The sequence below is a fragment of the Phytophthora infestans genome, genomic scaffold (assembly GCF_000142945.1).
Source record: "Phytophthora infestans T30-4 supercont1.18 genomic scaffold, whole genome shotgun sequence".
In the NCBI taxonomy this organism is placed as follows: domain Eukaryota; phylum Oomycota; class Peronosporomycetes; order Peronosporales; family Peronosporaceae; genus Phytophthora; species Phytophthora infestans.
In genome coordinates this window covers 2,281,996-2,300,093 of record NW_003303741.1, presented here as the reverse complement: position 1 = coordinate 2,300,093, position 18,098 = coordinate 2,281,996, and the positions used below count along the sequence as shown (strand labels likewise).

Genomic DNA, 18,098 nt, shown 5'->3' with positions numbered 1-18,098 from the left:
GGGAGATCATTAGTGTGGACGCGTGCATTGTGGACGGATGCACTGACGAGTTCTTGGTGGGCGTGGACTTCATGCGAAGTCACGGAGCGACGATGGACTTCCAGAGTAACGAGGTGAGGTACCGCGATAACGGAAGGCTAGTTGTCATCCCGTTTCGGACGTACGACAAGGAAGGAAGCGTTAAGGTAGCAGCGGTACGTATGGCCAGACGTATGCAGATTGCGGGGAGTGCAGTGACTCCGGTGGAAATTGCGATAGCAGCAGAAGACGGCGAGCAGGGCATCTTTATACCGACGCGAAGTGCGGGACCCGTAATGCTGGCAGCTACGGTGACTCGTGCACGTAATGGTAAGGCGTGCGTTCCGGCAATTAACTCCGGCGATGGCGAAGCGAGGCTGCCACCTAAGAAGGAATTAGGCAAATGGATACCCGTAGATGAGGAAATGACGGCACTGGCAGTAAACGGAGAATTGCAGCGTGAACGAGTCCTATCTTGGTTGAGTGAATTGGGTGATGTCGATACGCCACTAGCTAACGAGGATGATGTAAAGATTGGAGAGACAAACGAGGGCAGTCGGCGGTTAGTGATGCAGTTGTTGCGGGCCTATCGTGGAACCACGGAAAACATGGACGATTGCCCTCCGGCAACCACCTTGAATGTCGAGCATCATATCGACACTGGCGACTTGGCTCCAATTATGTTGAAGAGGCGGCGGTTGGCACAGACGGACGATCCCGTGGTCACCACCAACGTAAAGAAGATGCTAGACGCCGGTGTCATCGAGGAGGGAGAAGGAGCTTGGGGGTTCCCTGTGGTGTTAGTCAAGAAGAAGGATGGTGAAGTGAGGCTCTGCATCGATTATCGGGCTCTCAACAAAGTGACCAAGAAGGACGTCTATCCGTTGCCCAGAATTGATGAGACTATCGAGGCACTTGGAGGTGCGGTGCTGTTCACGACGCTGGACTTGAAGGCTGGTTACTGGCAGATACGAGTGGCAGAAGCGGATCGGCCTAAGACGGCGTTCACTACGAAGCAAGGCTTGTACCAGTTTGGGAGGATGCCGTTCGGATTAACGAACGCGCCCTCCACGTTTCAGCGAATGATGAACAGTGTTCTGCGTGGGCTAACGTGGATGACCTGCCTAGTGTACCTAGATGACATTGTTGTTTTTACGCGTGGTGGTATCGAGCGACATGTTGTCGAAGTAGCGTGTGTGTCGGAGCGGCTGGCGGCGGCGGGACTGACGCTGAAGTTGAAGAAGTGTGTCTTTGCCACGCGAAGGATGGAGTATTTGGGCCATGAGCTCAGTTCTGAAGGTGTTCGGCCTCTGGTCCGGTTGGTGACAGCCGTACGCGACTTCCCACGGCCAGTGGACGCCGTGGAAGCTAAGAGGTTCGTACATCTCGCCGGCTATTACCGACGGTTCATTGCGGGATTCGGATCATTGATGGCACCAGTCACGAAGTTACGGCGGAAGAGTGCGGAGTGGGAGTGGGGCGACGCCCAAGAAGCGGCGTTCCAGCGTGTGAAGGAGATCTTGACGACGAAGCCACTGCTTATTTACCCCAACGTTAAGTTGCCGTTCCGACTGGTGACGGACGCTAGTAAGGTAGGGCTCGGTGCGTGCCTAATGCAGGATCGCGGTCGCGGGTGGCAACCGGTCGCGTACGCAAGCAAGGTGAACAGTGTGGCGGAGGGCAACTACGGAATTACGGAGCTGGAGTGTGCGGCAGTCGTCTGGGCCATCAAGTTGTTTAGGCCTTCCGTGTACGGAAGGGCTTTCGTGATCGTGACCGATCATGCCGCGCTCAAATGGCTGATGACTAGCCCAAATTTGACGGGCAAGTTGCACCGCTGGGCTTTGACGCTGCAAGAATTTGAGTTCGAGGTCGAGTACCGGCCGGGCAGTACCAATGTGGTGGCTGACGCCTTGTCCAGGGCGCCGGTCAAGCTTGCAGCGGCGGTAGGCAGACGGCGGCGGGCAGGACGACGTGGATCTGCCTATGAATTAGCATCGGAGGTAGGTGCGGCGGTCGGCGTGGCCGCGAGGACGGAGGAAGCGGCTACTCCAATGGACGGATTGCCGAGTGCGGAGCGGATGGTGGCGACGACGGCCGGCGACGATGGTCAGCGGGCGGGAGCGGAGGCGGCAGCAACGGAGATGACGGTAAGTTGGGAGCCGCCGATGCGGGGCGAGGCTCTAGCGGAGAGGGAGGTGCGTGGTCGTGGTGACACGAGGCCAGCGGTGGTGACGGCGCCTCCTCTCACGCGAGCAGCCAAAAGACGCCTGGAGGCCACGCAATCGGCGGCGGCAGGTAAGTCAGCTAGTAACGACGATAAGCAAGCACAGGAAGTAGCTGCAAAGACGGCAGTGAACCCGCCGCGAGCCAAACCTAAAGACGATGGGCGAGCACAGGAAGTAGCTGCAAAGACGGCAGTGAACCCGCCGCGAGCCAAACCTAAAGACGATGGGCGAGCACAGGAAGTAGCTGCAAAGACGGCAGTGAACCCGCCGCGAGCCAAACCTAAAGACGATGGGCGAGCACAGGAAGTAGCTGCAAAGACGGCAGTGAACCCGCCGCGAGCCGACTTGAAAGACGATGGGCGAGCACAGGAAGTAGCTGCAAAGACGGCAGTGAACCCGCCGCGAGCCGACTTGAATGACGATGGGCGAGCACCGGAAGTAACTGCAAAGACGGCAGTGAACCCGCCGCGAGCCAAAACTATAGACGATGGGCGAGCACCGGAAGTAGCCGCAAAGACGGCGGTGAACCCGGAGCGAGCCGACTTGAAAGACGATGGACGAGCGCGGAAAGTAGCTGCAGAGACGGCGGTGAAACCAGCGCGAGTCAAAACGAGGGGTGACGAACGAGTATCAGCAGTGGCAGCGAAGGGTGCTGAGAAATCTGGGGAAGTGGAGCCTGGTGCCGAACGACGCGGTGCTGGAGAGGGCGCAGTCACCGGCAGTAGTCCGAAAAAACGACTGGTGCGGCGCAAGGTGAGATTTGATGTACCAGTCGCTGCCGGTCCGAAGGCAGCGAAGTGGTCGGGTGGGCTGAGAGCGCGACGAGACGCAAGAGCGAAGTGGCCAGCGGCGACGGTGGCGAAACCAGTTGTGTCGCGGGTACTCGCCAAGTCGGGCGAACGAGGAGAAAGAGGTAATGAGGCTGAACCAGCGGAGGAGACGGCGCGACGGAAAGGAGCCCGTGCGGTAGAGAGGGGAGAAATCGGTGGACGACGAAGCACAACGACGCCGTATGCGCACGAGCAGCAGTCGGAGTCCAGAGCGGCGGTTGGTGAAGTGAACGAACGGGTGTACCCCATTCAAGGACCTTCGGGAGAGCAGGCGGTATCGGAATGGGAAACGACGGTGATGCAGGTTCCGGTCGTTAATGATGATACGGACGAGCAGCGAATGCCTCCAACGCTACAGATGACGGATGACGCTGTGATCGCGGCGCAGCGTCGTAGTAAGTGGGTGCAGAGAGCAGTTCAAGATGGCAAGTATCGAGGCGTACCGGTGCAACTTCGACACGGGCTGGCGACAGTAGAGACGCCACGAGGACGGAGAGTAATGTTGCCACCTGAACTTTGGCCAGTGGCGTTTAAGGTTCATCATGATTCGGTATGGGCGGGTCACTTGAGGGCGCCCCATACGTACGAGCGGATCGCGCAGCATTACTGGTGGCCAGACTTGCGAAGAGAGGTGAAGAAATGGGTGCGTGGCTGTCAAGAGTGCGGTAGCCGCAAGGCAAAGCCGCGCGAAGTAGTTCCCCCGTTGCGGAGTATCAGAGGCGGAGACGTTGGTGATCGTTGGGCGCTTGACGTCGCGGGACCCTTACCGGTTGCAGGTGGAGGACAGCGGTACGTCATAGCGGCTGTTGAGTATGTGACGCGCTACGCGGTGGCGAAGGCGGTGAGGCACCACACGGCCGAGAACGTGGCCAAGTTTATCATGGACGAGGTCGTGTTGAAGTTTGGTGTATTTCGAGAATTGTTGACGGATGGAGCTCCGGAGCTGGCAGGACGAGTGATTGAGCAGCTCGTGATGCTGCTGCAGGCACAGCAGATCAATCCGGTGCCGTACCGGCCCCAGATGATCGGCCTCGTGGAGCGGTTTCACCGCACTTGGAAAGATTGTGTGGCCACCTACATGAAGACCGACGCGCAGAACGATTGGGCGGAGTGGATTTCTTTTGCAGTGTATGCGTACTACTCCGGGCGTCACTCGACGGTGGCGCTGTCCCCGAACGAGCTCATGATGGGGAGAGGGCTGCGCAGCCCGAACGAGTTACTACAGCGGGCACAGGTGACGGAAGCAGGGGATTTGGCGGGGTATCACCGGCAATTGTTGGTGGCGTTGAAACGGAGTCATGTGGCAGCGGAGCGTGCACGGGTACGTGAGCAGCTACGACAGGCGCGGTATTATAACCGCAACGTGAGGAATCGGCGGGAGTTCGCGCCAGGTGACCGAGTGTGGATGTATCGGCCTCCCAGAGGCCCTAAGTCGACGAAATTTGTGCATTAGTGGGCAGGGCCAATGAAAATCATTGAGCCCGCTGGGTTTGAGAACTTCTTGATCGAGCGTGAGGATCAGGACGGCGAGGCGGAGCGATTTATAGCTCACGTGTCATTTCTAATTTCGTATCACTACCCGGTGGACCTGTTGAAGCGGGCGACGAACGACATTGTGGAGTAGCTAGGCGATGAAGATCAAGAAGACCACCGGCCCGAGGATCAAGGTGGGCGTGACGTCAATGCCGAGACGGCAGGAGCGTCTGCTGGAGCAACGACGGCTCATGTCCATGCAGCCACGGCTGCTGGAAGCCGAAAGAGGAAAGCAAGAGGAGCTGAAGACGAGATGGAGCTGCGAGAGTCGAGTGGGCCTTTGGTGGAAGTTCGAAGGCGAAAGCGACGTAACAGTGCCGGGTACTATGTGCTCGAGTATGCGCTGCGGCCGCTGCAAAAAGGGCGATGCAGTCTCAGCGACGGCGACAACGCCTGGGTATCCAGCGGTGTCTATGACGAGTTATTTGCAGCCGGCAGAGTCGTGGAAGACTCTGCGTTGGAGGAGGGCGTGTAGCGAATCAGCGGTTGGTGTGAGCCACGACGCAGATGGTCCAACGGTGGATCGGCAGCACAGGTGGTTCACGTCCGACTCCGCGATCATGGAAGACCGGACGGGCAGAACTGGCTTTACGGCCGTTTGGATGCGAAATGTAGGGGGCCAGAACGAAGTGAGTGACATTGCAGTACCACTGGGTCAGCCAGCACGTCAGAGCTTGGACTCACTTAAGGGCGTGCGACGACCGCGAGATTGGCTCAGTTGGGAACTTGCGCCGTGAGACACAAGTGGCGAGTGCGAGGCGGACGTGAGCGAGTAGACGTACACGAGTGCGGCGAGTTGACGAGGCATTGCGAGACGGACGTGAGCGAGTAGACGTACACGAGTGCGGCGAGTTGACGAGGCATTGCGAGACAGACGTGAGCGAGGAGACGTACACGAGTGAGGAGACGTACGTGAGTGCGAGACGGACGTGAGCAAGGAAGCGTACGTGAGCGAGGAGACGTACGTGAGTGTGAGACGGACGAAGGCAGGAGTGTGAGAATTCGTAGAAGGACTCGAAGTAGTATTAGCAAGTCGGCTAGTAGCTACCTGAATATAAATAGGAGCGGACACGTGAGTGGACGATCCGGCGCAGGAACTAAGTGGCTTCTGTCGGCCAACAGAAGAGTACATTTCAGTGAGTCATCGGCTGCCAGACACGAACGACGCAGCGCAGCACGGTGCAGCTGTACGACCTGCCCCACAGCCGGACAAGACAATTGGCCTGTTTCACACTGATTGATGGTGAAACTAAACAGAACATGAAAAACGCAATTTCTGCATTAAAGATCAACAACGAATGCTGGAAGGAAATCCAAGTCATAGTTATTGACAAGGATTTTACCGAGCTATCCACACTCGAGGCTGAATTTCCAGAGGCTTCTATTATCCTGTGTCACTTTCATTTGATCGATTATCTCAAGGGGATGTTACGCTCGCCAAGTTCGCCAAGCTTGCGCTGCACGAGGCAATTACGCTCTATGAGATTGAAGACGTGTTTAGCGGTCTCCAACTAATGCATGCAGATGCGGTTTTCAAGCGTCCCAAGGCGAAGCTGCTTACCGATTCGTCAAGTGACGCATGTGAAACCAAAGTCCGTGGTGTTCTGCCTGGTAAGTTTGCTATCTTGTGCTCGCGTTGGTATAGTTGATTTAAAATTGGTTTAATGGGTAAGCAGTGGGCTATAATTGGTATTCGGGTACCACATACCAATTCTGCACCAATTACCAACGACACGATACCAACTATTGTGTAAACTGAAACTAACATATATATATATGAACCGTTAATTGTAGTTGCGCTAGTTAAGAAGTGTATCACTGCAATTGAAAACGTGATACTCCGCAAGAAAGCAAACAATGGGAGGGATGTCTCCCATGACGATGTTGCCGTGGTGAGTTTGAAGGTGGGGACATTTCGGGCAAACGATATTGCACTTATGCAGCAATGGCATTCCATGACATCCGTTGTTCGTGGGGCAAAGGCGCTGGTATCATGGATTAAAAGTGTGAAGTTTGAAAATCCTGATGAGGAGGAAGAGAGAAATGCGATTGTGGAGACTGTTTTAGAGCTAGATCTACGTGGGTCTGTTAATTCTCGTGGAGTGTCCGTGAAATTTGCCGAGCTTGCTAGATTTGGCAACGACGGATGTCTCAGTGATCAGTGTCTGATGAGCGCAACGCAACGAATTGCAGCAGAGGCATCGTGGAATCCCCTCCAAATATTCACGTAATCAACCCGACGTTTTCGTTGTGTGAGACGGACGAAGGCAGGAGTGTGAGAATTCGTAGAAGGACTCGAAGTAGTATTAGCAAGTCGGCTAGTAGCTACCTGAATATAAATAGGAGCGGACACGTGAGTGGACGATCCGGCGCAGGAACTAAGTGGCTTCTGTCGGCCAACAGAAGAGTACATTTCAGTGAGTCATCGGCTGCCAGACACGAACGACGCAGCGCAGCACGGTGCAGCTGTACGACCTGCCCCACAGCCGGACAAGACAATTGGCCTGTTTCACACTGATTGATGGTGAAACTAAACAGAACATGAAAAACGCAATTTCTGCATTAAAGATCAACAACGAATGCTGGAAGGAAATCCAAGTCATAGTTATTGACAAGGATTTTACCGAGCTATCCACACTCGAGGCTGAATTTCCAGAGGCTTCTATTATCCTGTGTCACTTTCATGTGATCGATTATCTCAAGGGGATGTTACGCTCGCCAAGTTCGCCAAGCTTGCGCTGCACGAGGCAATTACGCTCTATGAGATTGAAGACGTGTTTAGCGGTCTCCAACTAATGCATGCAGATGCGGTTTTCAAGCGTCCCAAGGCGAAGCTGCTTACCGATTCGTCAAGTGACGCATGTGAAACCAAAGTCCGTGGTGTTCTGCCTGGTAAGTTTGCTATCTTGTGCTCGCGTTGGTATAGTTGATTTAAAATTGGTTTAATGGGTAAGCAGTGGGCTATAATTGGTATTCGGGTACCACATACCAATTCTGCACCAATTACCAACGACACGATACCAACTATTGTGTAAACTGAAACTAACATATATATATATGAACCGTTAATTGTAGTTGCGCTAGTTAAGAAGTGTATCACTGCAATTGAAAACGTGATACTCCGCAAGAAAGCAAACAATGGGAGGGATGTCTCCCATGACGATGTTGCCGTGGTGAGTTTGAAGGTGGGGACATTTCGGGCAAACGATATTGCACTTATGCAGCAATGGCATTCCATGACATCCGTTGTTCGTGGGGCAAAGGCGCTGGTATCATGGATTAAAAGTGTGAAGTTTGAAAATCCTGATGAGGAGGAAGAGAGAAATGCGATTGTGGAGACTGTTTTAGAGCTAGATCTACGTGGGTCTGTTAATTCTCGTGGAGTGTCCGTGAAATTTGCCGAGCTTGCTAGATTTGGCAACGACGGATGTCTCAGTGATCAGTGTCTGATGAGCGCAACGCAACGAATTGCAGCAGAGGCATCGTGGAATCCCCTCCAAATATTCACGTAATCAACCCGACGTTTTCGTTTTTCGAGGATGATGACCAGCGCAATCGACTCTTAGACACAAAGAGCTTTTCAGCAAATGTCTCGATGGTTTAGCAATGTTGTGTCCAATCTACATTAATATCGACTACGAACATTGGTGTGGAGTTATAATTGATATTTAGAGACGCGTGATCTGGATCTACGACCCCTTTCACAAGAAAAAACACGAAGATGAGGTGAAAAGGAAGGTGGTAAACGTATTTTTGGAACTAGTCGACCCAGCCTACAAATTGGAGATTCGATAATTTCGCGCATGGCTTCAACAAGACGGATTCAGTTGTGGCGTATATGTGGCTCACTGGTTCGACTACTACGTGTCAACATACATATTGTCACCAGACAAGATTGTATCTACTGGTACGGAACCATTGTCAGAGAAAGAACTGGAGAGAATTCGCTACAAGATCTTCTGCTATGTACTCTTCGGGATGCAGATCAAGAATACTTTTAAGTAGCTACAAAGAAAAATGGATTCTCTTACTTTTTAATGCCTACTTTCTAATAATAAATAACGGCTTAATCTATATTAAAGCGCCCGCCCCCACCCTTCTTCTTCTTCTTCTAATCCTATTTCTTCTTTTGCGTGTATCAGTCTGCACTATAACGTTGGGGATTCCGACACATTTCCTATGTTAGAATAAAAAGTTATTTGACATTGTTGAAAAAAATAACATGTATTCGTCACCTATGTAATAGACTTACATTGGTTTATAGTTGGTCTGGGGGCCAATTGTAGGAAAAACAAACTCGTGGAGATTCATACCGACAGTCATACCGGTACCTTCTAGCCCTAAGCTCACATGTGTTTTTCAGATTTCGTCCATTTTATGTCGATATAGCAGCGAGTGCCATACTATAAATACTTCTATTTAGTATCTGATCGTGTAAAGATGACAGCATTTAGGCCGTGTTCGGTTTGCAGGGGCAAATCCAGCTTGTTTGAAAATAAGCTACTGTAGCTGTAGAACAGTCGTTTTGGTAAGTAAAATAAAGATAAAAATAAGTGATCGTGTTCCATCTGGATTTGAAGGCGCAAAGGAGGACGAATCAAAATTCAACCCAGAGCTGAATTTTGAAACCAGTCGTTTGGAGCTATCCTGCTGGATGTCATTTTTTGTGTTTCTTAGCGGAATAAAGCTGGTTGAGACATTCCAGCTCTTTAATAACAATTACAGCTACGGGGCTGTGTGGGACACACGGGGTACGGAACTTTCGATCGCCCAGTCATGGCGTCCGAGGAGGAGTTCGCATACTCTGCAGGCGAGCTAGACGATGACGAAGAGGAAGAGGAAGGCGTGGACTGGGAGGACGTTGGTCCGTCGCTGCAGCCCTCGTGCCACATGATACCCCAGCCAGACAACCTTAACGTCCCCTCTTTGGTCCACGAGATCGCTTCAAATGTCGACGATGAACCTGAAGACGAACCGTATGAACCAGCGCAAAACCTGCAGGACATTGATTGGGAGCAGGTGAATCTGTCGCTGGCAGACGAAGATGCAGAGACGGTCACTCGAAAAAGGCGGCGGCCGCCAATCCGCCTCACAAAGGACCAAAAACAGCGAGAGAAGGCGTTGCACCAGACGCATCTACTGATTTTACTGGCAACTCGCATCAAATGGACTCAACTCAGTCGCTCGCAGCTACTACGAGGGCTTCTGGTATCTCTAACAGCCACGAGTGACGTCGATTTCGTTGCTGACATGAAGCTGCAGCCGCTTTCGTACTCGTTGGAGCTGCTGGTTCGATGGTTCACTGGAGAGTTTCAAGTAATTGACGAGGAGGAGGCGGACGCAACAGAAGGCGAATTTATGACTGGATCAAGTCTGATGAACGTGTTCTTCGCTCGAGAAGGACAAGACTACGAGCTGGCCGTACTCTTTGCTGCCTTGTGTGGAGCACTCCAACTGCGCTACCGTCTTACTTGTCCATTGGACCCGTTACTGGTGGAGAGAGGGAAGGCTTTCGAGTCGTCGTTTAGACAAAGACCAAACAAGCGAAGGCGAAGAGCACAGAAGGGGGCTGGTAGGCTGAAGAAGAAAGCGTTGTCAGGGGATGCAGAGGCGAAGCGGGAAGTCGACGACAACTTGGAGCCAGAGAGCACAGGAAAGACTCCTCGAGTGTTTTGGCTGTGGTGCGAAGTGCTAGATGAGAAAAATCAGAATTGGATTCATGTTGACGCGGTGCGTCGACTAGTTAATCGGCCGCAAGAAGTCGAGTCTCAAAGGGGTAAAGCAGCACGTCTCTCGTACGTGGTTAGTATCCAGGACGACGGACTGGTGGTGGATGTGACGTCACGGTATACTGTACAGTGGAGTAAGAGTCTGGAGCTTCGTTTGGCGGACTCGTGGCTCAAGCAAGTGATCGAGCGGCTTAATGACGATACAAGTGACCAGCGAATTGTAAATGGAGCGACGTCAAGACCTGAAGACATGGAAAAGGCTCTTGTAGAAGAAAAGGAAAAGTTGGAGACCCTGAAACTTGCAGAAGGGATGCCAACCAGTCTGGAAGGATTCAGGAAGCATGACATGTACGTTCTGGAGCGTCATCTCTCTCACTTCGAGTGTCTCCACCCCCGTAGTGTGGTGGGACTATTTAAAGGCCAGTCTGTGTTCCTTCGTGAGCATGTTCAGCCACTTCGGTCAGCTTTCAAGTGGCGTCATCTCGGTCGAGAAGTGAAGGAGAGCGAGCGTCAAAAGCCCGCAAAGTGGCAGGCAAGAGGCAACGATACCGGCAAAGACAGTGACGGCGCTGCTGAGGAAGGAAAATCTAATGGGTCATTGGCCCTCTTTGGATTGTGGCAGACAGTAGAGTTCGAGCCTCCGCCGATGGTGGACGGTCGGGTACCAAAGAACAAATACGGCAATATTGAGATCTGGAGTCCAGCTCATATCCCTCGAGGGGCTGTGCATCTGTGCCTTCCTCGCATTGACGCCATCGCCGAGTCATTGGGTATTGACTTTGCGCCTGCGGTCGTGGGCTTCGAGGTGCGCAACGGCCGCCCCATGCCCAAAATGTCGGGTGTTGTGGTGGCAACGAGCCACGAGGAGATGCTACTGGACGCTCATGCTGAGAGGCAACAGCAGACCATTGAAAAGGCCCTCGCACATAATCAGAAGCTGGTTCTCAGGCGTTGGGCGAAGCTCACAAAGAGGCTGCTGCTACGTCAGAGACTGGAAGATGATTATGGTGCAGTGAATTGACTCTGACGCTTGCTTGTGTACAATTCTTTTCGGGACACAGTTTTGCGCAAATGTACTTCACTTCACTATGTTTCGAAATAGGTTTTTTCTTGCAACTTAAAAGTGAAATTTCATCGTTTGGACCGTGTTTTCATTCGCAGGTGATGCAGCGCTCGGTCTGCTCCCTACCGCGACATTTACAACGCAGTGTCGCCTTCAGTACGCGTGCCGACTGGAAGCGTCAAGTGGCGGAAGGGCCGAGACTGCAAGACTTCCTCACGACCAGTCGGACGTGTATCCATTCCGGCAGTAGCGCAGCCAAAGAAGAGAAAGCATCTAGCTCCGACGAAACACTGCATCAAATCCGTCAGATGCTGGCAGAAATCCGACAAGAGGTACGACTGAATCATGGGATGCACGTAAATGAGACTGTGTCAGTCACTGACTATGAGACGGTGGACTGTGGGCGTGCGCATTGCAGCCTCGGGAGGAGGAGACAACGCAATTGTTAGATCGATTTGGACGCGCGCACACTTATCTGCGTATATCACTGACTGAGCGCTGTAATTTGCGCTGTCGATACTGCATGCCCGAAGACGGAGTGCCACTGCAACCCACAGAAAACCTTATGACTACATTGGAGATTATACGATTGGCGAAGGTTTTTGCATCTTCCGGCATCACGAGAATCAGACTGACAGGTGGAGAACCGCTGCTTCGACGCGACTTGGCGGAACTTGTGGCTCAATTGCGGGCGATCCCTGGTATTGAGTCGGTGGGCATTACTACCAATGGTATCACGCTGCAAAAGAAGCTGCTGACATTGCAACAGGCAGGTGTGGACCGACTGAATATCAGTTTGGATACGTTGAAACCGGACAGGTTTGCACACATCACAAGGCGCCAGGGATTTGCTCGAGTGATGAACTCGATTCTGGAAGCACAGGCGTTGGGCTTCTCCCCGCTCAAGATAAATTGTGTGGTACAACGCCATTTCAATCTGGACGAAATTGTCGCCTTTGTGGCCTTCACGCAGCAGCACGCAGTGGATGTGCGATTTATTGAGTGGATGCCATTCGATAGCAATCGGTGGAATGATGAGACTTTTGTGCCGTTCAAGGAGATGATGGGGCTGATCCAGGCTCAATTCCCGACAGTGGAAAAGCTGCGGGACGGAGAAAATGACACCTCCAAAGCGTTTCGTGTACCTGGATTCAAAGGACAATTCGGCTTCATCACGTCTATGAGCAAGCACTTCTGCGGCTCATGCAACCGACTTCGTCTCACTGCCGACGGGAACTTGAAGGTCTGTCTGTTCGGCAACGCGGAGGTTAGTCTGAGGGACGCGATGCGCTACAATTTTGGCAACAAAGATATCCGCGACATCGTCGATGTGGCAGTGCAACGCAAGAAGTTCGCACTTGGTGGTCATGGAGATATGTATGGCCTTTCGAAGGCAAAGAACCGCCCCATGATTCTCATCGGAGGATAATTGACACGTGTTATCGGATTAGAGAGTGGGTGTTCTGACGCAAGGAGACCACGGTCACGACGATTACAATAGCCAGCTTTAGCTCGTTGTTCGACACCTATGTTTTCGAACACACGAAAACGATACTGTTACTGTGTTCAAAAAGCAATCCGAGATTTGTGCGCTTTTAAAAAATGATAAAGTGCTGCACGTCAACTCATAACCCATAAAAAAACTCGGTACCACTTTAGTGCAGCCAACTTGTATTGTAAACATGTATTATTGTGTGGAATGTCCCTCCATTTTATAGCCTAGAAGGACTGTGCCCATGTTTCTAGGCTAGAAATTATAGCCCATGTTAATTAACTTGTGTATCAGACAGACATTGCACCTAAAGCAGAAAATCAAGATAATCCACTCTGTTATTACGTAAATCATGATGAATACAACCCCATCAATGATGACAAGTGTCTTTTCAGGCTTAGCTACTAGAATCGTTGCACACCTACAGACGCAGCAGTATTAAAAAACTGCATCGAATCCATGGAGCGTCACAGCTCGTCCTTATTCTGCACTCGTCGATAGATCACAGATCGAATAGGCAGGCGTGATCAAGGCTATCTCCAGCACACGATTGACATCCACAAGGTTGCCAAGCAGCTGGAGCAACGACGTTAACAGGTCGATTTTGCAGTCCAGTTGGATCACCCGCCCAGTTGCATCATCCCATACAAAACGCAAGGAGCAATTACAATTAAGTCGTTGACCGAGAAGACGATTCCACAGCATGACAAACCCACAGTCTTCGGCCCTAGCACCAGAATCTGCTAACAGATGTGGGAACACACGCCGCAGAGAGGTTTCTGTGATGGTAACACTCAGCGAGGCAGATGCAACCAAAGCCCCATGAGGCTGCTCCTCCTTTTTTTCAGCTGGAAAATGAGATGGCCAAAGTAAGTGGAATAGCGTCGCCACTGTTCAATAAGAGCATCCACGCCACTCAATTCTCCGATCGTGACGCCAGGTGACATCGCAGACCGAAGAAACCACTCTTTATCTCTGAGATTGGGTTCGCGCGGGGAAGAGGCATCATTCGACGAAGTCGCACCCATGTTGAGCTCACTCAGCGGTGCGAGATACCCGTATCGAAAGAGGCGAAAGTATTCCACAGCGACATTCCAAAGGTTGTTCTTGGTTTGGACGCCGTAGCACAACGTGTGGCGCTTTCCGGACAGTGTTTGCACTTATCCGCGTAGCCCTTCGACACAATCCTGGAGCTCACGGATGAATTCGCGTTGTCTTGTTCGGTAGCACGCTTGGTTGTTAAGGCATCGTTCGCGTCGTCGCTGTTTATTGGGTCTCCTGCTTGAATATTATAGTCATCGGATAAGCAATCGGCGAGGACGACAACTGTTCTGGCTGAGCACCGTACAACTCGGTCAGATCGCGTTTCCGAGTGAGCACTGTAGCATGAGGTCGAGGCGAGTCTTTTCCTTTGTGGTGTTTCCTGCCTTAGTCAATCCGAAATTGGGCACAGTAAGCGAGTGCTGTCTCCACTGCCTGGGAGAAGAAACTTTATCATGCTAAAGCAGAGGTTACAGCTCTCGAGCGAGAAAGGCATTCGGTCCTGGCTGCTGTCGAAAACTCGCAAGGTGTTATACGAACAGGTTGTTGACGCGACTATCTGCAACCCAAGCAGCCTCAAAGCGATTGCGTGAGCTGTCGGAGATCGCAGGACCATAACTTTGACAGTGCCTGCAAATGACGGTCTCGCTCACTTTTGACTGCGTTAAAATAACTGCCGGTTTGGGGTTGTTTTATATGGGCAGTGCACATGTTATGGGTGTCGTGTGGTAAAAAAAGACGCTAAAATAAGGTAACTTGTGGGGGAAAATCGCGTACCTGCGTAGCCTCTGGCTATCTGCCACGAGTTATCCGTAAAGCAGAAAGTGGTGAAGATCGTGTCGTGCGCGCCAAAGGTGACAGCAATGACAATCCCTGAGGTTCCTGTCCCTGCCCGTCGTCAGCACAAACACCGCCAGCCATCTTGAACCTTGGCGGCACCATCTTCGAACGCAAGCATCGTCATGAAACATTCTTGATCGAGTTAAAATGCAAGGCTTCTCTCCCCCGTTCCTGTTTGTTTCCTCTTGGCTTTTTGATCTTCTTCTTCAGCAGCCGACCCGCTCCGTTAAAAGATTTAACAGACCGTCTCCTTTTGTCAACAGTCCCTTGCACCGGTAATACCGATACTACTATGAACAAATTTCTCTTCCAGCTCACTGCAACAATAACCGGTATTAATATACACCCAACGCCTATAGTTGAGTCCAGCGGTTACCTCGGACATCGTCTCATCGCCCTTGACATCACTACGACAAACAACAATCTCGGAATCGTTAGCACTGATAAAACCCACGAGAGCCTAACAGGTGCGTACCCAGCGGGCGGACTGCGCGCAGAGCTGGATTCCTCTCTAAAAAAACAATATCACCCATGACTATCTCCCCTCTAAGTAAAAGTAAGATCCAACTCACCGCTTGGGGGACAAAGAGTCACGACGTGGAGAGGCTGAAGCACGTGGAGAGACCGAGTCTCGCTTGTCTCCAGGGCTGACGCTGCGTCTGCATAGATATCAATTTATATTATGTCAGTACTACGTACAGCCGTATATCGCCATCTCAGTACAGATCTGCTACCTCTTCGGAGAGCGCGAGCGCGAACTGGAGCGGCGTCGAGGAGAGCGTTTAGGCCTGAGTTAGGACAGAAAATAATGGTAAGGTACTGTACTAGTATCAAGACTTCCAGTATCGGTACGTACGATCCCTCAGCCGGCAAGTTGAGAATGCGGCGCATCTCCTGCGGACTCTTGCGGTGCTGCTTGGCGAAAAGCACGGCGATCTCGCGGCCTCCGAGTTGCGTGCGGTCCATTTCGAACTTAACGTCGCGGCCCACGCGAGCGTCAGCGAACTCGATGAAGGCGAAGCCTCGGGGGCGGTTGCTGCTGTACTCTTTGGGGATGTACACGTCCAGGATGTCGCCCGCACGACGCGAGAAGGCGCGACGAAGCTCATCCCCCGTCGTATCGGGCGAGAGATTGCGCACCAAAAGGCTGATGGGTTCACGACGGCCGCGATCCGCCGATCGCGAGCGTCCACGACGGTCACGGCCCCGACTACGGTCTCGTCGGCGGTCACGTGAACGCGAGCGAGATCGACCTCGGTTACGGTCTCCACGGGATCTCGAACGAGAACGCTTGGGTGGAGGTGAATTACGTCCCCCACGACTACTGCTGCGGCTACGCGGGCGAGAACGGCGTGGACTGCGGCTTCGGCTGCGGCGCGGTGAGGCAGAGCGACGACCCATTATTGTATTGAAACGCGGAAGAAGAGGAAATCGGTTTTGAACTATTAGTGGTGGCGCGAAAACCTGTCGATTAGCATTCTCGAGAACCGTTTCTATTGTTCTGTACGGGAAGCCCAGACAATCCTCTTTGGTGTGATATCGTAAATAGTGATGCCCTCTAGCCGATAAGCTTGATACAAACCCAAGTCAAAATTACCTCTAGCCCCCATTTTAGGTCCTAGTGACACAAAATCGACGCTAATTAATATCTAGAGGCTCTTAACTAATGAGAGTATTCATTTGGTGAGCTACGTCCGTAAGACTTTTATTTTGGGATCGTCTATGTAACAAGATTCCCAATTTACTTGAAGAGTGACCTGTCACTCTTCGGAATGCCTGGTACATGGTACCAGGGGTTCTCCATTGGATTACAACAAAGCTTCACTGTAACGTTAGGTATGGATTGTAACGGGATACGTAACCCCAAGTGTATCCCTGGTTACATGAAGGGTGACCTATACACCATTTCAGCTCTTGCTTGCCCACCGCAGGAGTTCGATACAACCACCCCAGAGCCGACTTGCACATAGGACCGGGCAAATCTCACTTCAAAACACCCAATGCCTGAGTTCAATACACACAGGTCTCTTTTATTTGTTTTGCCAATTACTGCGAAAGTACCAATGTTTGTCATTTTCCTACCTCCATATCTTTCCGTTGTGAGCTGCTACTAATCGCCAGTTCTCAACCTCCTTCGCTGCCTCGAGGACACGTGCACGAACGTCTTCAGGGTAAGTGTTACCCATTCTGCCAAAACGAAAGTTGGCCCGAGGCGAAGCGATGGATGGATGGATACCTTTGAATTCTCGAATGGTCTCGAAATGGCAAAAGTTGGTACTTTCGCAGTAATTGGCAAAACAAATAAAAGAGACACCTGTGTGTATTGAACGGGCAAGTCGGCTCTGGGGTGGTTGTATCGAGCTCCTGCGGTGGGGAGAACGAACCTGAAATGGTGTAGTTTGCATATAAAAATCAAGCTTAGTCTATCTATAAATACATTCAGCTTACAACTTACCTTAAACTGGTCACTTCGCTCCCTTCGACAAAAGGGACCTGTGAACTACTGCTCACTGAGAGTTTCTATACTCTCGGAAGCCGACTTCCTCTAGCGCAATGTGCTATGTGACTCCGTCACACTTGGTAGCACTTGTAGTCCATCCACGCCAACGCGGGTAGACCCTGAAACTCTCTGAAGCTCGTCGCCATGGATAGGAACGACTTCTCCCATCTGAACGACTCACAGTTCGAGTCGGTTCGGAAGATGGCTGGCATCTTCGGGAAGGGGGCCCTGCAGAGCGTGGTCGCGTCAACACCGGCCGAGCAGCTCAAGCGTGTCAAGGCATTTGACGCCTACAAGCTAGGGCTCATCGCACATGTGCGGAGAAACCTGCAGGCTCCGGCGGCGGAAACAAGTCCGCCACACCCAAAGCTAATACGGCTGAAGGTGAAGCCGTATGAAGGGAAGGAACGTGAGAACCTTCACTTCTGGGTTCGAGAGGTAGATGTTGCGATGGACGTGGCTCTGATGTCGACCGAGAAACTCCGCATTGCGTTTGCGCTCTCCAACCTTAGCAGTCGTGTTAGGCGTTAGGCGTACACGCGGGAGGCGACATCGCCTGGATGTTTTAAATCCGGGGCTCAGCTGTGCGAACAGCTTCGAGTCGCATTCCTCCCGGCGAACTACGAGTACCGGCAGCTCGCGCTTCCTCTCATTCAAACAAGGAAGGCGCGAGCTGCACGAGTACGTCCAAGAGATGTGGGAGTCCTCAAGGATCGCTGGCAGAAGCCAATATCCCGGATCCAGGGGATGCCGGAGACCAGTAGGGGCGGGGCGCCCTACTGGGAAGGAACTAAGTCTTCGTGAGAGGTACGCGGGTGGCGCGT

At 52.1% G+C, this 18,098-nt stretch overlaps 3 protein-coding genes across 3 annotated transcripts; 2 read left to right on the top strand and 1 right to left on the bottom strand.

The window, feature by feature from the left end:
- Positions 1-9,385: 9,385 nt before the first annotated feature.
- Positions 9,386-11,359, top strand: PITG_10602 (DNA repair protein, putative; the record flags this gene model as incomplete). Its single annotated transcript, XM_002902318.1, has 5 exons — positions 9,386-9,469; positions 9,611-9,906; positions 9,982-10,181; positions 10,278-10,544; positions 10,587-11,359. The coding sequence occupies 5 exons, from the start codon at positions 9,386-9,388 to the stop codon at positions 11,357-11,359; spliced, it is 1,620 nt and encodes a 539-aa protein (XP_002902364.1).
- Positions 11,360-11,510: 151 nt separating this feature from the next.
- PITG_10601 (molybdenum cofactor biosynthesis protein 1 A) lies at positions 11,511-13,052 on the top strand (the record flags this gene model as incomplete). Its single annotated transcript, XM_002902317.1, has 2 exons — positions 11,511-11,733; positions 11,820-13,052. One exon carries the CDS (start codon positions 11,925-11,927, stop codon positions 12,828-12,830), a length of 906 nt encoding a protein of 301 aa, XP_002902363.1.
- An 880-nt stretch (positions 13,053-13,932) lies between these two features.
- PITG_10600 (uncharacterized protein) lies at positions 13,933-16,578 on the bottom strand (the record flags this gene model as incomplete). The annotated part of the gene is made up of 8 exons (XM_002902316.1): positions 13,933-14,155; positions 14,475-14,493; positions 14,712-14,807; positions 15,057-15,091; positions 15,250-15,285; positions 15,347-15,433; positions 15,631-16,216; positions 16,539-16,578. The coding sequence occupies 8 exons, from the start codon at positions 16,576-16,578 to the stop codon at positions 13,933-13,935; spliced, it is 1,122 nt and encodes a 373-aa protein (XP_002902362.1).
- Positions 16,579-18,098: the final 1,520 nt, after the last annotated feature.